General features: G+C 39.5%; 1 protein-coding gene across 2 annotated transcripts in view; it reads right to left on the bottom strand.

Annotated features, from left to right (window-relative positions):
• MMP28 (matrix metallopeptidase 28) overlaps nucleotides 1-21513 on the bottom strand; it is a 111021-nt gene that overhangs the window by 53726 nt on the left and 35782 nt on the right. The window contains exons 2-3 of one of the 2 annotated variants that reach the window (XM_077482172.1): nucleotides 15785-15861; nucleotides 5537-5703 (exon numbers count right to left, since the gene is read on the bottom strand). In XM_077482172.1, the coding sequence (XP_077338298.1) occupies nucleotides 5537-5703; nucleotides 15785-15861 (244 nt within the window). The remainder of the gene's footprint in view (nucleotides 1-5536; nucleotides 5704-15784; nucleotides 15862-21513) is intronic. The other variant, XM_077482173.1, reaches the window with a different exon arrangement.

Genomic DNA, 21513 nt, shown 5'->3' on the forward strand with positions numbered 1-21513 from the left:
GTATTATATTTACCACATTACACGCATCTTTATTTTTGCAGTGCTCAGTCAAGCTAAGTTAAACCCTGCCCTCATGCAACCTTGCCCTATCTGAAGCCAATTTGCACATGGTCCAGCCATAATGTGGTTGGTAAATCTTGGGAGCAGGGTGGAATATCACTCCCGAAACAGACATTGTATATACTGTATGAAACTCAGCTGGAAAGCTAGAAAGGAGGTTCTTGAGTAAGGGGATTCCTTCACCCCCCTAAATGTTGGTTTTTCTTCCTACTCTTGTTTTTCACCAGGGTCTGGTTCAGCTATCCTTCTCATTATTCCATTTTGGGTACTCAGTTCCTGTATGTATTTGTGAACATCAGCCGCTTTAGGACTTAAGTGGTACTCCCTATACCTACTGTATATACAATGCATGTTTTTTTTTTGTTGGTATTAACAGTGGAGAAAAAACCTATGCTGTATCATGCTTGATGACATACTTGAATATTTGGATAGGTCGCTCCATACTCAGCAGTCTTATCACACTATATTGTATCATTATGTTTTGGTATATGAAGATTCTTTATGTATATGTTTCTTTTTTAGAATTAATCCTCCTCTAAATCATACTCCTGAAGAAGCGGTTACCTGAGAAACATGTAGAGTTCTTTACTGAGAAGAGATCAGTGTCAAATCCCCCAAGGGTGTCGATATGCCCATCCCTCTCCAGTCCACCTCAGAGGAATGTATTTGTCTAGGGTGGTCTCCTGTTATGGGTTACCCCATGTATGCTGTATGTTTACCCTTTTAGGGGATTTTTAATTAAATTGTTTTCAATAAATTTGTATATTTTTTAACAAATTGTTTGAGCATTGTAATTCTATACCATATCATAAAAGTCCAAGATTGTCTCAAATTTCCTAGCGGTTTCTGTACACTTGAATATTTGTACATATTGTAGAATTATATATATATATATATATATATATATATATATATATATATATATATATATATATAGTATATGTCTAATACAATGTTATTGCTAAAGCATTTGTGTTATATAGTATACTTACTCAACAAATTGTACTAGCAGACTGTATGCTGCATCCAGACAGTTTGCATCTTAACGAAACAAACTATCTACACACGAAATCAGAGTGAATACAGCATGCCAAGAAGGCACTCAGAGGAAGGAGCAGGCAGTACTGGCAGAAAAAAACACCTAAGAGAAGAGCAGCAGGACTGCCTTTAATCTTAAATAGCACCTTAAAGCTACTGGATCAGAATGACCGCCAGCAACAAGCATTTAAAAGGGCTAACCCTGTGTTGTTGATTTACTAAAGGCAAATCCACTTTGCACTGCAAGTGCACTTGGAAGTGCAGTCGCTTTAGATCTCAGGGGTAGATCTGAAATGAGGGGAAGCTCTGCTTATTTTATCATCCAATCATGTGCAAGAAAAAAAATGCTGTTTTTTCTTTTCCTTGCATGACCCCCTCAGATCTACAGTGACTTCAAAGTGCACTTGCAGTGCAAAGTGAATTTGCCTTTAGTAAATAAACCCCAGTATTTTCTGAATGCTTTTTTTTTTTTTTTTTAAGGAAACTGGAGTACCGATTCTCCCCTTGTCTGCTTAAGTTTGTAATAGATTGTATATGCTTATAATTTTTTAGCGTTATGTGGCTGTCTATGGAAATTGCTGCTACATTGGTATATAGCAAGGGGAAAAACGAAACAAAAAAACATAGGCATAGGGACCACCATATTGCTGTTCTCTATAGCCAGCCTGTAGAAGAACATATCGGTCAAAGCTACCCCGTTTCCCCGAAAATAAGACCTAGTGTGATTGTCGGTGATGGCTGCAATACAAGCCCTACCCCCAAATAAGCCCTACCCTGTTTCCCCCGAAAATAAGCCCTACCCTAAAAATAAGACCTACAAGGACTTTAACTAGGGCTCATTGGGGGATAGGGCTTATATTGCAGCCATCACCGACAATCACACTAGGTCTTATTTTCGGGGAAACAGGGTATCTCTGGTACGAGAGCTCTGACAAAATCATGGCTGCTGTTGGGAAGGATCATCACCTGAGCAAGTAGCTGTATTCTGGCTACCCAGCCTTGTCCAGCAGCTGTCAGCCTCTCATTGAGTTTGACTGGCTGCTGGCAGTGGGTCTGGGTGGCACACATGTGCCCTCCTCCCACGACTAAACACCGGAGCCCCATTCATTGGGGCCAAATACCCAGTGTGAATGGGACCTTCTGTTTGGTTAAATCATTTACACCAAGAAATGTGGGTGGGTCAATTTCTCTAAGCAAAGCCCCAGATATCAGAAAAACCCCAACAGGAATTCCAGTACTTCATCACTTTATTTAAAAATAAAGATTATAAAATACGTTTTTGCAGGACAAAACACTAACTTTTCACTTTTCCTAAAATCTACATTGGCATTAGATGTTCAGAGTATGAGTCAAGCAGGTATCAAAGAAAGAAGCAACGCCTTTCATAAACTCAATTTATGTTCTAATACCGGTAGGTGTATGATTAGATCCACCCTTTTACATGAAGCACACATACAATATACTTTAATATTTTGCTGGCAAACATAATGTAAAGCGACGCTGTCACTCTGCCAATCCAGTTTTAATTGTTCATTGTTTTTTATAGCCCCAAGTAGCAGGATTGTTCATGCCGAATGTGCAGCAACATGTTGTAACCATCTGAATATTTGGCTACATCTGGAGGATAGATAGAAACAGCTATTTGAAGCTACCCATTAATTAATGATTGCTTTGACATTTGATCCTTGGGTCGCTAAGAGTCACCCTATAACAACAGCTCACTCAGTTTAAAGCCCTGAACTGCCCATGGGACAGGTTTATACCAATCTGTTTCCTGGTATGGACTATAGGTGACCTATAGAATTTTCTTGCCTTTAAATTGCCCTTCATTACTTCCAGCTGCCCAGATTACAAATGTTAATTTACCAGCTAAGGTTCTATTACTTTTCTGCATCATATTGTGAAAGATAAAAACATTTTATTACAATTAAAGTGCTAGAGCATTTTAAGAGTATTATAATTGGCATGTCATGAATACTGGTTTACCAGTTAGTAAACTATTGACTCAGTAAAACTGGGGTTAACATTGGAGTGTTGCCTAGAAGATTATGTCTGCAGTTGGCACATTTCTATTAGGGATAGATAAGCAAAGCAAGTTACGTTAGTTCATACCTCAATACGCATTATAAAGCTTGTGACAGAAAAGCACTGTATATTTGTATTACACTGCTTTGATATTCATTGTCAATTGCACCCCATCTCACATCTACAGTACAGTGCAACGCATCTGCACTATAATGCAGTGCAATACACAGGTGCCAATTCTCTGTGCATTACACTGAGAGAAAGTTAGAACTAGAACAGACAGAATCTGTAGCAGCTGTTCATGTCAAAATAATCAGCTTCTATATTTCAGCCCTCGATTACTGTGGGGGATTGGGTTTGAAATTGTGCGAGTTCAGCAGAACTCGCACTATTTCAAATCCACATTTCATAGCAATATACTGTACATTGCTGCTAAAAGCAAATAAATTATATATTTGGCTGAAGAGGGTATGAGATCATTGCAAAGGAAGCGGTATGCTGTTCCCTACTGTGAAAGATCCCTATGCATAAGAGTATGCCCTGATCCACCGAATTCCCTAAAGACACGGTTGGAATTCAACCTATGACCCAGAAGGTTCCTAGAAGTATTCTCATATACCTAAGTGTATATATATAAAAATCCATTGGAACCTGTAATTAAAATTTTAATGAGAAAAAATAAAATAAATGCAGTTTAAAACTCATTTAACTTTGTGACTTTCCCAGAAGTAAAATTGACAGAAATAAACTTTGGGGCTTGGCTATCAATCCAATGAGAGATACTGCACATCTGACATGAGTTACTATCATTTTAGACCAATTCTTAATCCATATGAACATTTATAGGATATCTCAGAGGAAACTGTGTAGGCTCTTATGTTCTGGAGAAGACTGGTGAATTAATTAGCGCTATGTTGTTCAGCATACTGGAATGTGATGTAAACTTGTCTGGAAAGGTCAGAATGTCACCATGTCTGAATTTGGGATTTTCTGCTTCTCATTTTTCATTACATAAATGGTGAAATGGAAAAATGGAAGAATTGTTGAAACAGGCAAAAAGGTCACTGAAAATAGGAATGTTGATTTTTTTTTTTTTATCTAGTCCATGAAGGTCATTTTAATCAGACATGCTTTAGGGACAATGGCCACATAGAATGCCAGTAGGGTAGTGTCTCAGTTGTGGTTCTTGGAATTGAAATCTGGAGTTGCATATTTTTAAACCATTGTAAAAGACATATTGTTAAATGTTTTTACAAGACAGAACATGGAGGCTGAAAGCATAATTTGTCAGAGAACTCTTTCATAGCCAGTAGCTATATTGTCTATATCTCTGTACATACAGCTGAATATTGGGCGATATTGACCGGTTCCATAGAAACCGGCCTACATTTAAGCCCATGTGCACGGCAGCTGCTCGGACAGAAGCCGGCTAAACAAAAATTACATTTTTATTACTTACAAAGGTACACTATCTATATCAGTGATCGGTAACTTGTGATCTGCCTGACTTTTTCTGCTCATCAGCTATCCTTATGGGTGGCATATTTTATTTGTGGCCCAAGACAATTCCTCTTCTTTCAATGCAGCCCAGGAAAGTCAAATGGTTGGACACTCCTTTTAAATCAACCAGGTTTATTGCGATTTACAGTGCATACATGTTACAGATTACATTTACAAAAATGCTACAGATCCTCAAATAACAATTGTATAACCATCTCAAATCTTCAATGTCACATCACGTTTTATGCATGAAATAAATAAAGCAAAAAGGTACCTTGTGTCAGTGGTTTGGGTTACTTCACTACCCAGGGGCCGAAGGATCTACTTGTCATTTACATTACTATGTATTATGCATAAACCGGCTATGAACAAGTGCTAGACTCCTGCAGCCACCTGTCCCAGATTTTGTAGTATTTCTCAGGACATCCCCTATTGGTGTATATAAATTTTTTGTAGGGGAGGGTGTTGTTTATTTCTACTTTCCATTCTGCAATGCTCGGGGGATAAGTCCTCATCCATTTCCGAGCTAATGTCTTTCGTGCTGTGAATAACGTCTCGTGTAGAAATGTCTTCATGTACCTGTCGGTCGAGTCTGGCAAGAGTCCTAAAAGGCACATTTTTGGGTCCAGCGTGGCTGGAGAGCCCATTTTGTCATGGAGGAATCTTACTATCTGTGTCCATAGTCCCTGTACTTTGGGGCATGACCACAGTAAGTGAATGTTCCTGTCTCCCTTCCACACATTTGGCACAAAGTGGACTGGGAGCCTCTGTACCTGGCAACCCTGAGGGGGGTAAGGTACGCTTGATGGAGTATGTAAATTTGGGTCTATGGTTGGACACTCCTGATGTACAGTAATATTGTGTATTCTTGTCCCATATTGTATTTATTATATATATGTATATAATAACTCACTTTTTGTTGCATAGCGTTTTCTGCGATGGTTTACATAAAGTGGTCTATTAAACAGCCACTTTGTTTCATTGTCATCTTTCATTCCACATCGTGGTACGTGCATCTGATGTACTGTAGCTTCATCCAAGTGTCCAGAGACTGGTAGGTGAGATGATCGCTGGAAGTCACTGTAAGATATCAATGCAATTAACTGTTAAAATGAACAAGTAACTACGTGGTCTGCATTTGTGTTAGGTGTTGATGCTAGTGTTTTTTGCTCAAGCATAACAAAGCTATAAGAAATCGAACATTACACATGGAAAAGCTTTGAATTCTAGGACAATCTTTAAACAAAATATAATTTACCTATTGTGCTTATCGCACACCAGCAAGTAAAGTTTGGATAGTTAGTTGACCAGATTTTGTCAGGTAAGGTTACACACACGCATAACAAGCATAACCCTTCACATTTTTGTAAATATTTTATTATATATGTTTTCATGTGACAATACTGGAGACATGACACTTTGCTACAATGTAAAGTAGTGAGTGTACAGCTTGTATAACAGTGTAAATTTGCTGTCCCCTCAAAATACCTCAACACACAGCCATTAATGTCTAAACCGCTGGCAACTAAAGCGAGTACACCCCTAGATGAATATGTACAAATTAGGCCCAATTAGCCATTTTCCATCCCCGATATCATGTGACTCATTAGTGTTACAAGGTCTCAGATGTGAATGGGGAGCAGGGGTGTTAAATTTGGCGTTAATTGCTCTCACTCTCTCATACTGGTCACTGGAAGTTCAATATGGCACCTCATGGCAAAGGACTCTCTGAGGATCTGAAAAAAAGAATTGTTGCTCTCCATAAAGATGGCCTAGGCTATAAGAAGACTGCCAAGACACAAACTGAGCTCCAGCATGGTGGCCAAGACCATACAGCAGTTTAACAGGACAGGTTCCACTTAAAACAGGCCTCGCCATTGTCGACCAAAGAAGCTGAGTGCACATGCTCAGCATCATTTCCAGAGGTTGTCTTTGGGAAATAGAAATATTGCTGCAGAGGTTGAAGGGGTGGGGGTCAGCCTGTCAGTGCTCAGACCATACACATGAAATTGGTCTGCATGGCTGTCATCCCAGAAGGATGCCTCTTCTAAAGATGATGCACAACAAAGCCTGCAAACAGTTTGCTAAAGACAAGCAGACTAAGGACATGGATTACTGGAACCATGTCCTGTGGTCTGATGAGACCAAGATAAACTTATTTGGTTCAGATGGTGTCAAAGGTGTGTGGCTGCAACCAGGTGAGGAGTACAAAAACAAGTGTGCCTTGCCTACATTCAATCATGGTGGTGGGAGTGTCATGGTCTGGGACTGCATGAGTGCTGCTGGCACTGAGGGGCTACAGTTCATAGAGGGTACCATGAATGCCAACATGTACTGTGACATACTGAAGCAGAGCATGATCCCCTTCCTTCGGAGACTGGGCCACATAGCAGTATTTCAATATGATAATGACCCCAAACACACCTCCAAGATGACCACTGCCTTGCTAAAGAAGCTGAGGGTAAAGGTGATTGGACTGGCCAAACATGTCTCCAGACCTAAACCCTATTGAGCATCTGTTTTGGGCATCCTCAAATGGAAGGTGGAGGAGCTCAAGCTCTCTAACATCCACCAGCTCCGTGATATTGTCATGGAGGAGTGGAAGAGGACTCCAGTGGCAACCTGTGAAGTTCTGGTGAACTCCATGCTCAAGATGGTTAAGGCAATGCTGGAAAATAATGGTGGTCACACAAAATATTGACACTTTGGGCCCAATTTTTGGACTTTTGTTGCCAGTGGTTTAGACATTAATGGCTGTGTAATAGCTATAAATTATCCTCGCGCCACAATGTTTAAACAAATAAAGAAAAAAGTTATGGTTGCAGCAAAACACTGACAGGGGCTCAAACCCTCCCCTAGATAGATATGCTGTATGTATGTTAAATGGTGTTGCGCTCCACACAAAAAAAACAAATAAATTTATAGATATATATCTTAATATATAATACACAAATAATTATGAAATAGCTGCATGTGACTGATTAAACTAGCAGTTCCAAAAAGTGAATAAGTGCCATCTAAGTAGTATCCAATCACATACAATATGACGGTTGGATCCTTTTAGACTAAAGTGCATCCAGTGACAGTAAACAGTAAAGTGCATCCAGTGCCCATAAAGATGACAAAACTAAAATGTTTGTGATAAAAATCCAAAATTATGATTCAATCCATAAAGTGCATCAAGTGAAAAGAAAAATAAAAAATATAAAAATTATAAAAAAAAATAAAAAAAAAATAAATTATGTATAAATAAATATTAGCAAAACAATAAATAATCAATATCCAATAGAGTGCAATAAAATAATTAGTATCCAATAGCGGTGGCAATGTCTCTTTCTATAACAAAAACATTAGTCCGTATTTAGACATGCACTATGTGAATTCACTCTGTGTCATAAGCATATAATGACTCCGTGACCACAAAACAAAACTCCACCGGTGATCTCGTGAATCTTCAAACAATCGGTGTCCACACACTAGGTGCAATGACTACCTTACCTCAACACAAACACAAAATTGTCTACAGTGTCTTTATATTCTATAGCATTAACAGTACCATTCAAGAGAAACACCAAAACCTAATCATTTGGTGGAGTGTCTACAAACGTCAACAGTCTACAATCTTTTGGCACATGACTTTTCATCTTAGGATGTGTTAGAAAAGTGTACGTAGTCAAAAGCATGCTAAAACTATACTATTGTAATGTTCAGGGGTTGTTTAGCTCAGGGTAGCGCTCACGCCAGTTGTGCCGTTTAAAGGGCTTGTTGGCACACTTTTATTAAGGAAAGAATATCCTCTGTTAACGACGCAGGGGTTTCCACCACCAAATGTAAAGCAAAGCACGTCACCTGGCTCTCATTAGCAGCACCAGTGCTCAGGCTTTGTGCCTAGGTCCTCCTGACCATGTAACAGTGTCCCTGGATTCACGTACAACCACTGTAACTTTGTTAACACTTTCTTATCCAGCTTCCCTGCTGCTCCTGCCCACAGGCTTGGGGCCTCTGTCTACTCTATCACAGGCTGCACCATGATGCAGACATGCATGCTTGTGGCTCCTTCCTTGCACCCACATGGACTCTGCAGGAGGATGGAGCCCAGAACCCTGGTTCTGATTCTACAAGAAGACACACACACAGGCGCAATCTCCTGGCTTTTCCAAAAACCTGGCCTCAGGATTGGGGATTTCCTCCCACCCAGGTCACCATGAAAGCTCCAGGTCCCAAATGGGATTTTACCAACTTAGGAAACTTAAAAAACAGTTTCCTTCAATTTAAAACAATCATGCTGGTCACACCATCCATGCAATTATAACAGTTTTTGGTTTAAATGTTAACAGCCTAGCCAACACACTACATCTGCAAGCTCTACTGAGAATTCAGGTTCCCCTACTCCCTCCAATCAAATCTTAAAATCGGGTTGCTTCACCAACAGCATGTATGCCCAGGCTACCCTTTAGTTTTTTTTCTATGCCATTTCTCATTGTGGAAGGATTTCTGTCTCACAGTGTTATTTTTGTCCATCAGTGCAGTGGAATAAAATTTCCTGAAGACCTTCTAATTGGGGGCCCAACGGACAGCAAATGTGTCACAATCTTTTCTTGACAGCAGGAAACACAAAATTTCCCCATCTGGTTAAAGCTGTCACATGGCCGTCATTTCTCTTCACTATGTACATGTAGGAGACAGATGTAGGGGCATAATAGCCTGTGGATACCCATGGCTTTTTCTCCTATAAAAAACAGCATCTTGCCAATAGCCTGAAATAGCTGGGCAGTACCATATCAAGCTGATAAAATTAGGATGGTTAATGTTGCAATCGAGCAAATTGAATTGATTCGCCTTCCAAAATTCGCTGATGATAGCATGTTTAGTGTGCAACAAGCTCTTTTGAAGGGTTCACCAAGTAACTTCAGATGTGAAATTTAGTAGAGTCGCCCATTTAGAGATGGGGGGGAGGGGAATCAGGGTATGTATCCTGAGGCTACACAGAAAGGGACTGATAAATCTATGTCCTCAGTTACTTTCAGCAGGGGAAGGGGGCCCTTTAAAGGTAGGCTGTTTGAGGCCCCATGATTTCTAACAGCAGCCCAGCTAACAAGGGCAAAAAAAAAAAAAAAATGGTAGTATTCCAAGGATAATGTGCTCAGAAGGTTGTATGCATTGAGAATTTCATAGAAGTGTAGTAAACAAGTCTGCCAGGCAGAGAAATACATATTTTCTCCTACATCCCTTGGCAGTTATCAAATCTTCATGTGGCCGAGTCTCTTCCCTCGCACACAGCTGGTCAAAGAATGCCCCTTTATTGTGCCAAATTAATGGCAGCTGTTCTTTGCCCTAGGCTAAACTCTATATATACACACACAATGCAAAATATTCAATAAATAAAATGCACACTTTAGGACCAGCACATGATCTTCCCTTTAGAAACAGATTCGAAATTTAATGAACGATGAGTATACTGTATTTACAATTAGAAACATTAGTTCTTGTATTTTTTGAATAAATCTGCCATCTTTTGCCTAGGGATTATGGTCATAAAGGTAATAAGGGGAAACACAAATTTGCATTACTTGATCCCTCAGGCTGAGACTTCTCCAAGATGTTGAATGGATCAATATGTTTAATGGCCATTGGACACCTGTGCAGCCAATCAGAAGTATTTATTTTCAAGTCATTAATTGCTACATATCACAACCCTGCCTCTTGTTACACACAGATGAAATACCAAGAACTAGAAAAATCGTCAAGAGGCGTCAGAACAGAAAGAAGCAAATGTTACTTAATTGTATCTAACGCGTAAGCTCTTTTGTTTATTTTAGGAAAGTTAAGGGTACAGTTTGGAACCCCCGTCAGGTTTTCGATAAAGGGTTTATTTAAAAAAAACTTTCAAATGAATACCGCTTGTATCCCCACTGAGAAAATTTCTCCCAAATTCCTGTCCCTGTGTTTCAGTGTGCAATTAAAGGGTGACGGAAGTAAAGGAAAAATGTCTCCAATGGGCACACAAGTGGCGAATAAATTAACGAACAGTTACTAATCATTCCTCATTCCATTAAAATATGTTTTGCCTGGAGCTGGGATTTAACAGGAAAAATAAGAGCCCTAATTTTAATCCTTATTGGGTAGTGTTGCTTGCTGGTTACTGTTTAAACAAGCAAGAGCTGTCTAGCTGTTACACATGCACAAGATTGCTGAAAGTGGAGACAATTTAGTGAATAGGGGAATTCCAAATCACTAGATAGTTTATTAATAAGATTATAAAAGATTAGGTTAGTCATAACACCCCCACTGCAGACCTTAACATGGCTTAACCAAGAGTCCTGAGCAAGAAAATAAAGTGCAGATGCAAGTTTTCTACAGGTTAGATGGAATGTGGAAAAGTAGTAGGAGTGATTGGCAGAGATCAAGCACAGGTGAAAAATTGCAGCAGTGACATGTTAAAATAATTTATAGACTAAGAAAAAAAAAATAAGAAAAAAATTCGTATGCAGCACTGAATCTTAGAGTCAGAACTGATTACTGTAAACCATGTGTACTCCCTTTTCACAAGCCCCCAGTAAAAGGCATTTGATGGCATCAAACATCAGGAAATAACCAAATGTATATAATTTTGACATATGTAAAGAATATATTTTAAATGTATATTAATAAAAAAGTCATGCTGAATTATTTTTTATATTTTCACCCTAAAAGGAAAACGGTCAGGGGATGATATTGAATGTAACCACAGTACCAAAACAAGACAGTATTTCCAAAAGACTTGGGACCAGAACTGAATGAACCCATATTCTAGCAAATCACGAAATGGAAAATTTTAGACTTCAATAAAGTGATCATAATGTACTGTAGCTTTAGCTGTAGAGTTTAATATTCCAAAATACGTAATATTTCATTATTTTTGCTGTCTGTCCTGCTAAGGTGAAGATTCCCCTTCACTTCCTGTCTTGGAGACAACAGAAAGTTAGAGGAAATCTCCCCACAAGTAGGGGAATGTCTATCTTAGATGGTTGTCACCAGAACATGTTTTCCAATTGGAAGATTTCCCTTCACCTTTTGGAGGAAAAAAAAAAAACAAAAAAAAAAAAAACACCCACCTCTATAAAATGTAGTCTTTCCCCTTATTTTCACCCAGTAAATAAGAGGAGCAAATTACCCCAGCAGGAACACAGCAATAAAACTTAGCAGGGGGTTTAACTTTTCCCCACTGTATCCATAAGATTTTTTTTCACATACATTTTATATGTTTACCTGTATAAAAATGCATTTGGTGATAGATCATTCTAAAATGTTTTTGTGCAGTCAAAGGTCTTGTTGCAAGAATAGCTAAAAATGTCCTTATGACTATACTGCTGACTACTTTCAGAACTCTGTACTATCTAATGGCCTGTGCTAGGCCTATTATAGTAAATCATCAGTGAATGTAAAAAAAAACAAAAAAAAACACAGTATGTGGTTGATTTGCTACACTGACTGTCAAAACTACCCCTCCCTGACCTCGGCTTATTTGTATAACCTCACGTGGGGCTTTAATCTAAAAAAAAAAAATTCAGCATCCAAATAGCAGGAAGATACTTGTACATTCTCTAGAACAAAAGAAGGTGGGATAACGAAATAACAAAGTTTTTAACTTCATTGTGATAAATGCAGTAGACCATTGAGGGTGTTAGGCAAAGTTGAAGGCTTATCTGAGTAGACATGTACTAGCAAATATCTATTCATACAGCACATTTGGCAGAAGGAATGCAATAATGATGGTCAATACCTGGTTTGTAAAAAAAAAAAAAGAGCATTAAGAAAGACAGTAAAATTAGATTATAGATAAAAAGGACACTAAACATAAGTTACAAGTAGTTTTATGTAAAAGTATCATATATATATGGATAAAATGTGTAGGTTTTCGGGAACATAAAATATTTACAAACATATAAGGGGTGTACTTACTTACTGAGATACTGTATTATATCTTTTCATGTGGCAACACTGAAGATATGACACTTTGCTACAATGTAAAGTAGTGAGTGTACAGCTTGTATAACAGTGTCAATTTGCTATCCCCTCAAAATAGATCAACACACAGTCATTAATGTCTAAACTGCTGGCAACAAAAGGGAGTACACCCCTAAGTGAAAATGTCCAAATTAAGCCCAATTAGCCATTTTCCCTCCCAGGTGTCATGTGACTCAGTGTCAAAAGGTCTCAGGTGTGAATGGGGAGCAGGTATGTTAAAATTTGGTGTTTTTGCTCTCACTCTCTCATACTGGTCACTGGAAGTTCAACATACCCACTGATAATGGGGTACTTTGATGCAGTAACTGGGCTTAGCACTATATGACCATATAGTGTGACTGAATCCCCATATTTTTTTTATATGTTCAGGTGTTTTTAAATAGCCTTGCAGGATTTAAGTGTAATTTTTGTATGAGTGCACTATAAACAATTTTGTTTTGTTTCCAGTCTTATAGCTGCACCATCTTGAATGTAAATGCATTTTTAGGGCACCTCATGGCAAAGAACTTTGAGGATCTGAAAAAAAGAATTGTTGCTCTACTGTCACGAATGTCGCATCTACCTCAATGCCGGTGGCCAGACACTATAGCTAGCTACCATGTGCTTCACCTATAGCAGCCCCCTTTCCTTTAAGGCAAGCAGGCCTACCGGTACTTGGTTGCCCCTAGGATTTATACAATGATATATATATAGTGCCTGGCCACCACACCAGGGCAGATGCGAACAGAGAAAACAACAGACTACTTGCAGTTTAGCAGACAGATAGTGTGGTTGTATGACAGTCCATGTAAAAGGCATGCTGAGTTCAGGGAATAGTCCAATATCCGATCCAGGTCATACACAGGGAAATCCAACAGCAAAGCATGGCAGACAAATGGAAGGCTTGATCAGGAACAATACAGGTAACTCTGTCTCTATCACAAGCAAGGGATAGAGTGTTCAGTTTGCTTATATAACTTGACTGACCAGATCAATCACCTCACAGGTGAACAGGGGGACTGCAACAGTCACCTCCCAGATGCTGGAATGAGGAGCAGGAGCACTAAGTGATCCTGACATCTACATAAAGATGGCCTAGGCTATAAAATGATTGCCAAGACCCTGAAACTGATCTGCAGTACAGTGGCCAAGACCATACTGTGGTTTAACAGGACAGGTTCCACTCACAACAGGCCTTGCCATGGTTGACCAAAGAAGTTGAGTGCAACTACTTAGCATCATATCCAGAAGTTGTCTGAGAAATAGACGTATGAGTGCTGCCAGCATTGCTGCAGAGGATGAAGGGATGGTGAAGGGATCAGCCTGTCAGTGCTCAGACCATACGCCACACTGCATCAAATTGGTCTGCATGGCTATCCTCCCAGAAGGAAGCCTCTTCTAAAGATGATGCATAAGAAAGCCCACAAAACAGTTTACTGAAGACAAGCAGACTAAGGACATGGATTACTGGAACCATGTCCTATGGTCTGAGGAGACCAAGATAAACTTATTTGGTTCAGATGGTGTCAAGCGTGTGTGGCGGCAACCAGTTGAGGAGTACAAAGACAAATGTGTCTTGCCTACAGTCAAGCATGGTGGTGGGAGTGTCATGGTCTAGGGCTACATGAGTGCTGCCAGCACTGCGGAGCTACAGTTCATTGAGGGAACCATGAATGCCAACATGTACTGTGACATACTGAAGCAGAGCATGATCCCCCTTCCCTTTGGAGACTGGGCCGCAGTCCAGTATTGCAATATTCCAACAGGATAACACAAACACACCTCCAAGATGACCAGTGCCTTGCTAAAGAAGCTGAGGGTAAAGGTGATGGACTGGCCTAGCATGTCTCCAGACCTAAACCCTATTAAGCATCTGTGGGGCATCCTCAAATGGAAGGTGGAAGAGCGCAAGGTCTCTAACGTCCACAAGCTCCGTGATGTCGTCATGGAGGAGTGGAAGAGGACTCCGGTGGCAAACTGTGAAACTCCATGCCCAAGAGGGTTAAGGCAGTGCTGGAAAAGAATGGTGACCACACAAAATATTGACACTTTGGGCCCAATTTGGACATTTTCAGTTAGGAGTGTACTCACTTTTGTTGCCAGCAGTTTAGACATTAATGGCTGTGTGGGGAGTTATTTTGGGACATTTACACTGTTAGACAAGATGTACACTCACTACTTTACATTGTAGCAAAGTGTCATCACATGAAAAAATATAATAAAATATATACAAACATGTAAATATTTTGTGAGATACTATATATACACATAATTTTCATGCAGACAATTATATTAATAAGGGTTTGTGAATTATATTGGCACGTCTCACAAAGGTAATTTTTAATATTGGGTTCTAACCTAGAATTTGGGGAAAAGAGAATCTGTAAGTAAGATTATAAAGCCATTGTGCTTTTCTAGGTTACAAAATTGAATGTAGTTTATTGTATGCACAGGTGACTTCTAAAGAGTAGATAGACACACACATTATTATATATATATATATATATATATATATATATATATATATATACACACACACACACACATACATATATATACTGTACACCCACACACTGTATACATATTATACAAGAGTATATAATCAAAGCGGTCATAGATTGATTGCTTGGAAAGCAACTTATGAGCAAAGAATTTTAGGTGGTAAGTGATGAAAGTGTAATCCTAATAAAACTCATTACAGCTACATTCATTTGGCAGTTTGCTGCATTCAAAGGTAGCTAAAGGCTGCTTCTGGATATACACAAAACTAGCCAATTCACTGCCATTAGTTTGTGTGTGGCCAAAAAACTCCACAGAAATACTGATTCTGCATGCATACTGTCTGCTTTCAGGGTCAGTCGGCTCGGTTTGCATGCAACTACTCAGATGAGCAGTTTCATATGAACATCAGTAGCACCAGCCATTGACTTGTACAAGATACAAATCAGACAGCAGCTGCTGGTTGAGCACAGCATGCGCAAGCAGTGTTTACAATGGTTGGCAAGAATCTACAAATTTTTGGTGGCAGTGGCCACCCCTGGCTACTAATAAACTGCTATATGAATGTAATCTAAAGTCAACAGTAACCAGCTGAAGGACTAAGACTTGTTTTCCCATATAACTTTATTTAGGTCAGTATGAATGCTTTATGCATATATGATCAATCTCTCATTACCTTACTGCCACTGCAAACTTTGCTGCATTGTAGTCCCTTCGTTCTTCTTTAAGATAGCCATATTTGAGAAGATAAGTCTATAAAGTAAAGAAAAAAAAATATATACAAATTGAAATTAAAATTATGGCACAGAACAAAACACAGAAACAAACAGGAGTGATTAACATTTATAAAAAAACTATAGAGAGATATAAAATATACAAATTTATATATATTTTATACACACACACACATACACAGAGGATATAAAAAGTCTGTTAAAATGTCAGGTTTCTGTGATGTAAAAAAATGAAACAAACATAAATAAATAATTTTGGAACTTTTTCCACCTTTATTGTGACTTATAAAATGTACAACTTAGTTGAACAAAAAACTGAAGTCTTTTAGTGGAGGGAAGTAAAAATAAAAATAATATGGTTGCATAAGTGTGCACATACTTAACCACTTGCCTACTAGGCACTTAAACCCCCTTCCTGCCCAGACCAATTTTCAGCTTTCGGTGCTCTCACACTTTGAATGACAATTGCTCAGTCATGTAACACTGTACCGAAATTAATTTTTTGTCCTTTTTTTTCTCACAAATAGAGCTTTCTTTTGGTGGTAGTTGATCACCTGTGGGTTTTTTTATTTTTTTTGCGCTACAAATGAAAAAAAGACCAAAATTTTTGAAAAAAAACGCATTTTTCTTTGTTTCTGTGATAAAATTTTGCAAATTATTAATTTTTCTTCATAAATTTTGGCCACAATTTATACTACTATATATCTTTTGTAAAAATAACCCAAATTAGTGGATCTTATTTGGTCTTTGTGTAAGTTAGAGAGTCTACAAGCTGTGGTGCGAATCATACAAAATTGATCACATCTGATGTACTGGTGGCCTATCTCGTTTCTTGCGACCCGAACAAGTCAGGAAAGTACAAATACCCCCCAAATGACCCCTTTTTTGAAAGTAGACATTCCAAGGTATTTAGTAAGAGGCGTGGTGAGCTTTTTAATGTTGTAATTTCTTCCCACAATTCTTTGCAAAATGAAGATTTTTTATTTTAGTTTATTCTTTTCCACAAAATTGTCATTGTAATAGGTTATTTCTCTCACTTGGCATGTGTATACCACAAATAATGCCCCAAAATAAATTATGCTACTCCTCCTGAGTATTATGATACCACATGTGTGGGACTTTTTCACAGCCTGGCCACATAGGGAGGCCCAACATGCAGGGAGCACCATCACGTGTTCTAGGAGCATAAATTACACATCTAACTTGTTGACTACCTATTACACTTTTGAAGGCCCTGGAGCACCAGGACAATGACACTGACGTGGCACTGATGACAGATGGCACTGATGCATGGCACTGATGACAGATACCACTAATACGTGGCACTGATGACACATGACACTGATGACAGATGGCACTGATACCTGGCATTGATGACACTGATAACAGGTGGCACGTGACACTGATACGTGGCACTGATGACAGATGACACCGATACGTGGCACTGATGACAGATGGCACTAATATGTGGCACTGATATGGCAATTATGACAGATGACACTATGTAGCACTGATGACACATGGCACTGATGACAGATGGCACTGGGGACAGGTGGCAGATGGCACTGATAGGTGGCAGTGGGGGCAGATGGGCACTTTATTTGTTTATTTTTATTTTTTTCACTAACCGCTGCAACCGCTGTCTGTGTGAGGGGAGCCGGCGATGAGAGATGATCTCATATGTTTACATATGAGATCACCTCTCATTGGACACGCCGATTGTGCTGTAAACGGCCGCTGTGATTGGCCGTTTACAGCGATCTGTGATTGGCTGTGTCCAAGGGACACGGCCAGCACAGAACTTCCCCAATGCGTGCCTGCAGCGGCGCGCAGAGGGGAAGTAAACAGGAGGACGTCCAGGGACGCCCTCCCAGCAGTTAGAGTCCGCGTTGGAGCCGTCTTTTGACTATAGCGCGGGCGTAAAGTGGTTAAACTAATACTTTGTTGAAGCACCTTTTGATTTTATTACAGCACTCAGTCTTTTTGGGTATAAGTCTATCAGCATGGCACATCTTGACTTGCCAATATTTGCCCATTCAATATTTGCAAAAACATTCCAACTCTGTCAGATTGTGAGGACATCTCCTATGCACACCCCACAGATTTTCAATCAGATTCAGGTCTGGGCTCTGGCTAGGCCATTCCAAACTTGAATCTTTTTCTGGTGAAGCCATTCCTATGTTGATTTGGCTGTATGCTTTGGGTCCTTGTTATGTTGAAAGATGAAGTTCTTCTTCATGTTCAGCTTTCTAGCAGAAGCCTGAAGGTTTTGTGCCAATATTGACTGGTGTTTGAAACTGTCCATAATTCCCTCTACCTTGACTAAGGCCCCTGCTCCAGCTGAAGAAAAACAGCCCCAAAGCCTGATGCTGCCACCACCATGCTTCACTGTGGGTATGGTGTTCTTTTGGTGATGTGCAGTGTTGTTTTTGCGCCAAACATAATTTTGGAATTATGGCCAAAAAGTTCAACCTTGGTTTCATCAGACCATAACATTTTTCCCATATGCTTTTGGTTGACTTCAGACGTGTTTTTGCAAAATTTAGCTGGGCTTGGATGTTGTTCTTCATAAGAAAAGGCTTCCATCTTGCCTCTGCAGCCCATAGCCCAGACATATGGAGAATAAGGGAGATTGTTGTCACATGTACCACACAGCCAGTACTTGCCAGATATTCCTGCAGCTGTAGGATGCGACTAAGAAAATGTCAGGAAAGACCTACCAGAACAGCTGAACTTTATTTGGGGTTAATCGGAGGCACTTTAAATGATGGCAGGTGTGTACTAAATTCTATTTAACATGAGTTTGAAAGTAATTGCTAAATTTGGAACACAGCTACAGCCTCAGTCATAGGAAGGTGTGCACACTTATGTAACCACATTATTTAAGTTTTTTATTTTTACTCCCCCACCCCCCCCCCCCCCCTGTAAAATATTTTAGTTTTTCAATTGAGTTGTACAGTTTATAGTTCACATTAAAAGGTGGAAAAAGTTCTGAAATGCTGATTTTCTTTGTCTCATTTCTTTACATCACAGAAACCTGACATTTTAACAGGGGTGTGTTAACTTTATAAAATCCGAAATTCAGCCTGTGTGTATGCCAGCCGGTCTGACAGAAGCTGACCGGCTCCCGTTCAGCCAATGGCTGAGAGCGCTGATCGGAGTGCCTTCCCACAACAGCTCAGAGGGGGGAGGTCACTGTACTAACATTGGATTGCAAGTACAGCGGCTCCGACCAGAGCTGACAGGTTTTATTTGTTGTTCAACCTGCTGGGTAAATAACTCATAGTGTGTACCTGGCTTTACTCTTGACTGATTTATTACTTCTACTGGAAGTCTTTTCCAACTTGAACTTTCCTGAAGCTTATTTACACCTTTGATGTATTTAAATATTTCAATCATGTCTCCCTTCTTTACTCCAGACTGTACATAATAAAATTCCTGAAGTCTCTTCTCCTATCCCTCAGACCGGCTCTTTAAGATGTTGCAGTGGGCGCGCACCTGCAGCGTGTGCCCGGGCCCGATGCAATTACCGCTGCGCACCCACGATAGCTTGTGACAGAGCGAGAACTGGGATCTGTGTGTGTAAACACACAAATCCCGGTTCTGTCAGGGGAGAGGAGAGAGATCGTCTGTTCCTACTAAGTAGGAACAGCGATCTCTCTCCTCCTCTAATCATCCACATTCCCTCCACGGTTAAAACACACATGAGGGAACACAGTTAACCCCATGATCACCCCCTAGTGTTAACCCCTTGTCTGCCAGTGACATTTATACAGTAATCAGTGACTAGTTTTAGCTCTGATCGCTGTATAAATGTCACTGGTCCCAAAAAAGCGTCAAAAGTGTCCGATGTGTCTGCCGCAATGTTGCAGTCCCGATTAAAAAAAATAAAAAAAAGTTGCAGATCACCACCATTACTAGTAAAAAAAAATATATTATATATATATTTTATAATAAAAATGCCATAAATCTATCTTCCTATTTTGTAGATGCTAGAACTTTTGTGCAAATTATATGCATATTGCAATTTTTTTACCAAAAATATATATTGGCCTAAACTGATGAAGAAATAAGTTTAAAAAAAAATTGGGGATATTATAGCAAAAAGTACAAAATACTGTATTCTTTTCAAAATTGTCACGCTTTTTGTTTATAGCACAAAAAATAAAAAACGCAGAAGTGATCCAATACCACCAAAAGAAAGCTCTATTTGTGGGGAAAAAAGGACATCAATTTTGCACTACCGCGCAATTGTCAATTAAAGCGGCACAGTGTGGTATCGCAAAAAAATGGCCTGGTCTGAAAGGGGGCAAATCCTTCTGGGGCTGAAGTGGTTAAAAAACAAAATTAAAGTATTTGAGTTTTCAAGTTTGTTCTGATTAAAAAAAAAAAAGTGGGATTTCAATATACTGCATCTCTGCTGTGTGCATCCTTAAATATTTGATTTCAGCCTTTCTGGAATAACTTAGGCTTCAATGGCCCACATTAGTGTCATTCATTTGTTCATCACTAACTGAAGTTTGCAGTGTAGGCAAATACCTTCTCTTTTAGTATGTGTGGCTGCCATCTTTTTTTAAAGTGTATAGGCAAAACAATTTTTTTTATGATTTTGGGTGGTGTGAGGAAGGGTTAGACCCTCTTGTCAAGTTTTGTGTTGTATCTTTGTCCCACTGGGGAGATTCACTAAAGTAAATGTTGCCCTGGTGACTAATGGTACTGAGACAGAGTAGGGGAAATCCACATTTTACAGCTGTCCTCAAAGCAAAAGGTAAGGGTACATCTTTCAGTTGGCATACCTGTTCCAGGGACAGCCTCTCACTTTGGGAGATTTCCCATTAAAATGATGCCCTTTTTGTGTCTTTGAAAAAAGGTAAAGAGAACATTTCCCAATGTGTGCAAATGGCAAATAAACTGGCAAGGGTTTTTAATCCTTCCCTACTCCATCCAAAACCAAAAAAAATGGCTATATATACACACTATGGGGGAATTATCAAAGAGTGGTGCAAGCATAATGCTTGTACCACTCTTCATAGCATAAAAATGAAACAAGTTTATCTGCTTAGTTAATGTGGTGCACACCACCCCCAACAGTTTCATGAAATTTAGTACATTTCCTGGTTTACATCTAAAACCAGACTCTGCAGGAGACAACTGAAAAGGTAGAGGAAAGTTTGCAGAACACAACTGCCACTTCTATGAAATTGAATAGAAAAGCATTCTTGAAGAGCTAAAATGATTTGATATAGTAAAGTAAATTCAGATGTAAAGAACGGTTTCAAGCAGAAGGAATAAAACAAATCCCACTGTGAAATTTCCCTTTGTGCTTTGAATAAGAACTGTGCACCTTCACACTGTCAGGGCTGGGCTCAGTCCTTCCTTCTCTGAGCTGGCCGTTCAGCTGTCAGCTAATTGCCAGCCCCCATCTCTCCACAGTTACTCAGCTGTTGATGATATCCTGCTCGTCAGTCCTGCCTACTTAAGCCGTCCAGTCCAGAGGAGCTCTGCCTTCACCCTGGTCACATCACAGAAACTATCTCCTGTTCAAGGAGATGTTCAAGACTTGCTTTACTGACATCCCTTCTGGCTCCAGATCCTGCTTCTGTTCCACTACATTGATTCCTGACTTCTGGCTTGGCTGACTATCCGTTCTGGTTACTGAACTTTGTTTTGA

The sequence above is a fragment of the Lithobates pipiens genome, unplaced genomic scaffold (assembly GCF_037356315.1).
Source record: "Lithobates pipiens isolate NorthernLeopardFrog02 unplaced genomic scaffold, aLitPip1_a1.2 Scaffold_16, whole genome shotgun sequence".
NCBI lineage: Eukaryota > Metazoa > Chordata > Amphibia > Anura > Ranidae > Lithobates > Lithobates pipiens.